This window comes from Sceloporus undulatus, chromosome 1 (assembly GCF_019175285.1).
Source record: "Sceloporus undulatus isolate JIND9_A2432 ecotype Alabama chromosome 1, SceUnd_v1.1, whole genome shotgun sequence".
In the NCBI taxonomy this organism is placed as follows: domain Eukaryota; kingdom Metazoa; phylum Chordata; class Lepidosauria; order Squamata; family Phrynosomatidae; genus Sceloporus; species Sceloporus undulatus.
Genome location: NC_056522.1, coordinates 271,402,171 through 271,408,529, shown reverse-complemented (window position 1 = coordinate 271,408,529; position 6,359 = coordinate 271,402,171). Strand labels below are relative to the sequence as shown.

The following is a 6,359-nucleotide window of genomic DNA, read 5'->3' as shown; positions in this document are numbered from 1 at the left end:
AAGGGGTATTGTGAGGGTGTGGGGCAAGAAACAACATCCTGCATATGAGATATGAGGCTTGGTAGCCTACATCACCCAGTAGAGTGCAGTGCTTTATCCTGCTAGGAATTTTGAAATACTGGAAATTGAGTCCAAAGCATTTCCTCACTGAAAGTCTGGGACTTAGGAAATCTGGGAAAGCAATGGCAGCTTTCCCCCTTCCTAGCTGCCATTGCTGGGTACTGCCTAGGAGCCTCCCTCCCACCCCAGATCATAATTGGTGGGAGAATCACATTTCAATGCATCAAGGCCCCACCTTCCATGGTGGTGATGCTGGTAGACATAGTAGAAAGAGATGCTGAATGACTCCTTCTACAATGTCCAACCATATATATACTCCTGAAATCCCAGGTGATGCAAGTGTATGTTACCAACAAGACTCTGGTCATGGTCAATCACAGAATCATAGAATTGGAAGAGACCTCAAGGGCCATCCAGTTCAACCTCCTGCCATGCAGGAATACACAATCAAAGCACTCCTGACAGATGGCCATCCAACCTCTGTTTAAAGACCTCCAAGGAAGAAGACTCCACCACTCTCTGAGGGAGTGTGTTCCACTGTCAAACAGCCCTTACTCTCAGGAAGTTCTTCCTGATGTTGAGGTGTTATCTCATTTCCTGCAGCTTAGAAAAATGAATGGTGTGTGCTGCTGCGCCGCCACGCCCAAGCCCCATTATAATGGTGGCACTTAGTCTGGAACCCCCCCTTCCTAAAATCCTGGCTACGTCCCTGCAGTGGTTAGTATTGTTCTTCTATGATGGAGGGTAGTTTCAAGCATAATCTCAGAACAAAACACAAACTGACAAAGAAGAGGAAAAAGTGGCCAGCATCTTGTTTTTCAAATTGTGGACAGTATCAATTAGTTTCTTTAAAATTTTGCCTAATGTGCAAAGACTGTATTCAGAGGTTGCAACTTAAGCCTTTTGCTGCAATGAGGGCTTTCCTATACTGCAGCATGTGTGTTGCCTTCAATGTAGGCTCATGCCAAACTGTGTGCATACCATCCATGTATACCACAGCAGTAATCCTATGCTTAATTAATACTAAGTTTATTGCTTCCTCATTCTTGGTAGTTTACAGTTTGTTCCTCTGATTTTGCTTCTTTGTCCATAGATTATCGTTTTTTTAAATTTAAAAATTCAGTGCACAGTTTTGACGACTATTTTGGGAGTTAAACATGTGTCTACAATTTGGGATCATTGGGATTTCAAAGTATTTAAAGCTCTGGCTGAACTGGGGCCCTGTTTTGCATGTTGTCCCCACACTGATATAGCATGACTAAAAGATGGCATCTTGCACTTGTGCTAGAATATGTTGCTTTCAGGGAGTAATAACAAAACAACAACAACATGCTTAGGTTTTGTATCAGAGCATTAGGCAAAAGGTAATATGCAAAACAGTTTTATGGTGAAAGACTTGGCTCTTAAAAGCAGAATATAAACATTTTAAAGATATAAACTGGTATCAAATTAATTTTGGGTTTTTTCACATATTATGCAGTGACAGGTTCAGATTTGTCATGGTCTATCACTCTCAGAATCTCCTAGCACAGTTGGGGATTCTGGGAATTGTCTCTAAATGTAACTTTCCCTTGCTCTGGACCACACCCAACCTGCTGATGAGCATACCCATTGTGAAACATATGTCTTCACTGAGCATTTTGAGTGAACCTTCAAAACAGGAGTGGGCAAAATGCAACCCTTGGGACCCCTAAGTGTGGTTCCCGAAACTTCCAAAGCCCCAAACCCTCTCCAAAAGTTTTTTTTTAAAAAATCAGACAGATTTTCTGGTGTTTTTTGCCTCTAACACACTGCAAAGCTGCCCAAACCCAGTGAAAAATGGGTAGTTTGCTTCCCCTAATCACCCAAATGAAAGGGGGGGGGGAACCCCAGCCAAATGGTGCTGGACGTGATCTTTTATTTAGGGAAGGGTGTTTAGCAATAGCAATAGCGATTGCAAGTACATTTCTATACCACTTATCAGTGCACTTAAGTACTCCCTAATCAGTTTACAAAGTGTAAGGCAATTGCCCCCAACAATCTGGTTACTCATTTTAGTGACCTTGGAAGGATGCAAGCCTGAGTTGAGCTTGAGCCTCCTGGCTGCGACTGAACTCGCAACCTTATAGTTTGTGAGTGAGTGGCTGCAGTACAGGCATTTAACCACTGTGCCACTGAATTCTGTAGTGCCCCATTAAACTAAAAAGCCCAGAATTCCATAGGATGCAACCTTGGCAGTTAAAGTGGAATTATTGCACTATAACTGTGTAATGTGAATAGGCCTCTGTTTTTTTAGAACTGAAGAAGCAACAGATTGTGCTTCTCCATAACATTTATTAAGACAAATTATGTTCACGCTCAAAGTTCACCAACTGTAGCATAGCCCTCTTTCCTGTCTCTGTCCAGACTGAAAGATGCCAGAAGGGCATTGCACATTTTCAGGGAGGGCATAGATCTTGAGAAAGCCAAATCAAAGGCACCTTCACATAGCACTGGAAGTTTAAGGTTGTGGCCACCATACTGTTGCTAGGTTTTCAAAAAAGCAACAAGGGCAGTCAAAATTCATGACGTGTGGAGTTGTTGATCAGAAAGTAGCTATTAACAAGTTTGTCTTGTACCTAAATACCAAATTAAGGTATTGATTTCAATTAATTTAACCGTGTATTTCTCTGTAAAATTAACACATTGTCCACATGCATAAATTACATGTTACATGCTTCTGTTTTTATGAAGGGGCCACAACCCAAAATACAGCATTTTTTTGGGGGGAGGGGGGCATCTACTTCAAATCTATATAGAAGAGAAAGTTTTCCAATTCTCAAATAGGGGACACTCCTTATAATAACACCTGCCAGTCCTATAAGAGGCAGACTTTATGGCCCTCAGAGTTAATCTAGTGAGTTGCAAATTATTTCCTCTTCCCACTAACCAACAACATTTTCAGCATTGTAAAAATATGGAGCAAATCTCTGGTCCCAATTCCCAACACTGTACTGGGCCAATAAAAACTAAACATAAACATTGGTATGTGGGCCATTGCTAACATAGACTTATAATGAAAACTGTAATTGGTTTGAACTCAGATGCAAATACAATGTGAATGTTACAATCTTTCATGCTAGGTCTGTTTTCCTTTTATTTTCAGTTTAGAGAATGTTCTGTTGTGTGCATTTTTCTTTTACATGTAAAATACCTTACATGCATATAGATATACTAGAAAATAAAAAATCTCTGGCCAAAATGCCAAACGTGTTTGATAGATTTTTCTCGTTGTTGCTCAATTGTTCTAAACCCAGAGGTGGGTGAGGTCCTGCTTTCATGTTAAAATTACATTTTAGGAGTATTGTTTGAAAAGAGCTGCATATATTCTGTCTGAACAAGAGATTATTAAGGGAATCTATGACAAGTTACTAAATCTGGGCAACTCACATGCTCTCAACCTCAGGGAAGGCAATGGCAAACCTCCTCTGAACAAAGCTTACCAAGAAAACCCATGGTAGCATCTCCTCAAGGTTGCCGTAAGTCGGAAACGAATTGTAGGCCCACAGCAACAATGACAAATACTCTCACTGAAGTGCAGCTGAAATGGTTAGTTTTCCACCACTCCAGGGGTGGTGTGTGTACTTAAGAGAATTTAGTTTGCACTTTAGCAAAACAATATCTTTACTATGTGCTTAATGTGGCTGTGGTACATGATGCTCTATAATAAAATACTATTAATGGTTGCTGCTAATAAAAATGAAAAAATGGACACTAGAAACCATTTCTTGTTCACTAACTTTTAACACCAGTGAATGATCAGAGATAGGATTTAAGTGGAACCAAAAGAAAAGGAAAGGCAAAAGACAATGGACGTTATCAGACAAGGGAAATTGGAAGTATAATCCAGTGGCAATCCAAACACAATCATGGGGTTTAATGTTATTGCGTGATAGACTACCACACGCAATTTCAGGCAATGGGAAGTCAGTCCAAATGCAATCAGGGGTTTCACATTATTGCGTAAGAGGTGATCACATTCAATTTTGGGCAATGGTAAGCTATTTTCGGGCAATGGGAAGTCAGTTCGAACTCAATTCGAATTCACGTAAATTCACTGAACTAGCGAATTCACATGAATGCGTTCTGCCCCCACTTTCTTTTCATTCGAAATTAAGAGAAATTCCTCCCATGTGATAAACTCCAATGAAAAGTCTGTACAGGGTTCTTTTAAAGTTCCAGAATAAGGTCTTATTAAGTATTGGCAATATTGTTATTTATTATCATTTTAACATCTGATAACTTTGTAAGCAAAGCACCTGCCCCCATGAAAGTCTCAGAGTGAAGACACTATTCACCAGCATTTCAGTTAACAGTTACAAGCGGTAATACAGTCATATGCTGCTTAAGCCATGCACAGCCAAAACAAAAACATCTGAAGTATTCCAAATGAATTTAAAATCTGTTTTCTGTCCACACTGTTCACATGAGATGCTTTGACTTCTGCAGGCTGTTGGTTACTGAATCCAGAAGGCTTTTATCATCTTTATCTAAAAAGAGAAAGTGATAAAATATTAACACATGGCACATGGTTTGTTATTCAGCTCATGGAAAATTATATTGAAGCTTGCCTGGTCAAGATCTAAAGTCAGGCATGCAGTTCCTGACTCTCTGGTTTTAGGTATCATCATCATTAAATGTTTATTGTGCTAGCCAAAGGCCATGACAAAAAGCTTATCAAAATACATAAAACATTTGAAAACAAATGGCACAAAGGTACAAAGGGTGAAAAACATCCCAGGTTTTAGGTATATTATGTCCCCACCGACACCCCCCCCCAAATTTTCTAAGAAGCTCACAAAAGACAAGGGGGACCAGACCAAGCTCCCTGTTCCTCCTCATCATCCAAAGCCCTGTTAAGATATGTATAGATGCCACAGATCCAGCCCTGTGTTAAGCAGTGCACCAGTTTAACAGGCAGCATCTGATGGGGGCATTTCTCCAACCAAATAATCCTAACTGAGTAACCAATGCAATTAACTCATTGATTCTTTGTCACGCTTCTTCTTCCATCATGTTTTTTGGGGGATAGGACAGATTGGGCAGAGAAACTATTCCCATATTGACAAATCTGCTGGGTCAGTCTGGATTATTGCAGCACAAAAATGTGAAGCAGCTATAATGCTCCCCATTTCAAAATCTGCAGATGTTTTTAAATGATGATACATCTAAAGCAGAAGTGGGCAACTGTGGACAGGATGAGGCTCACTCCCCAAATGGTCAGCACCATTCCACTTAATTGCACTGAAAGAATTACCATATCACTTCTGGCTGCCTTTTTGGCCATCTTTAGTCTTTTACTGGGTTTTTGGGGAGATGGGGGAGGAAGCAAATTGCTGCATTTTCTGGCTAGTTATGGATGCATTTGGCCAGCTTTTGGGCCAAAAATTGTCTGAAAATTGGTGTGATTGTTTTAAAACTGTGGGTGCTGCAGGGGCCACACTTTGGAGTCCCAAGGCCCATGCAGCTCATGCGCTGCTCTTAAGTTACAGTTACTTAACTGTTGCTGTTACTTAAGTTACTGTTGTAAATTACCTTGAAGAGTGAAGTTGTAGCGTAAATTCAAACATTCAATACAGCACAACAAACCAAAGTATTGTTGTGCAGTAAATTGAAGGACTCAACTTACCATACACTGTTAATGTGCAGTTACATTTTTCATGGCCAAGCTCATTCTCAATTAATATGGAGTACTCTCCACTGTCCTTGGCAGTGCAAGTGGGGATCACCAGTGTGCAGACTCCACTGGTTGAATTGTACCAGAATTTAGAATTGGCTGTGATGTTGACATTCCCTTTGTACAACGTAACCACAGGGCGAGGATTGCCCAAGAATGCACAGCTCATGGTGCAGTCATGGCCCCGGCGCACTGCATGGTTTTTCAATGGGGTGATGAAATGGGGAGCATGGCGCCAATCTCGTTCATGATATTCCTTCATCCTGGCATGGAAAAGTTCTGTTAACAAAACACAGTGATTAATTCTAATTTCAAAAGATGTTTACTTCAACTGGATATTCAGAGACAGTGTTCAGCAAATCATAGACATTGGACTGGGACTTGGGAGGTTCTGGTTTTAGTTCCCATTCAGCTACTCCATTCATTGGGATAGTCACACTATCTCAAACTGACATAATTAATAAGATTGACATGAGAGGTATCTGGGAGCAGCAGAGGTGTGGAGATTGCTTTGAACTCACTGAAGGAAAAGCAGGGTACAATCAAATACCAGTCTATCTATCTATCTATCTATCTATCTATCTATCTATCTATCTATCTATCT

General features: G+C 40.5%; 1 protein-coding gene across 2 annotated transcripts in view; it reads right to left on the bottom strand.

Moving 5' to 3' along the window:
• Window positions 1-4,285: 4,285 nt before the first annotated feature.
• The window catches only part of IGSF22 (immunoglobulin superfamily member 22), a 49,417-nt gene continuing 47,343 nt past the window's right edge, over window positions 4,286-6,359 (bottom strand). For both annotated transcript variants that reach the window (XM_042446239.1, XM_042446238.1), the window contains 2 exons: window positions 5,708-6,034; window positions 4,286-4,568 (listed from right to left, as the gene is read on the bottom strand). In XM_042446239.1, coding sequence (XP_042302173.1) covers window positions 4,501-4,568; window positions 5,708-6,034 — 395 coding nt within the window. In that variant the 3' untranslated portion in view covers window positions 4,286-4,500. The remainder of the gene's footprint in view (window positions 4,569-5,707; window positions 6,035-6,359) is intronic.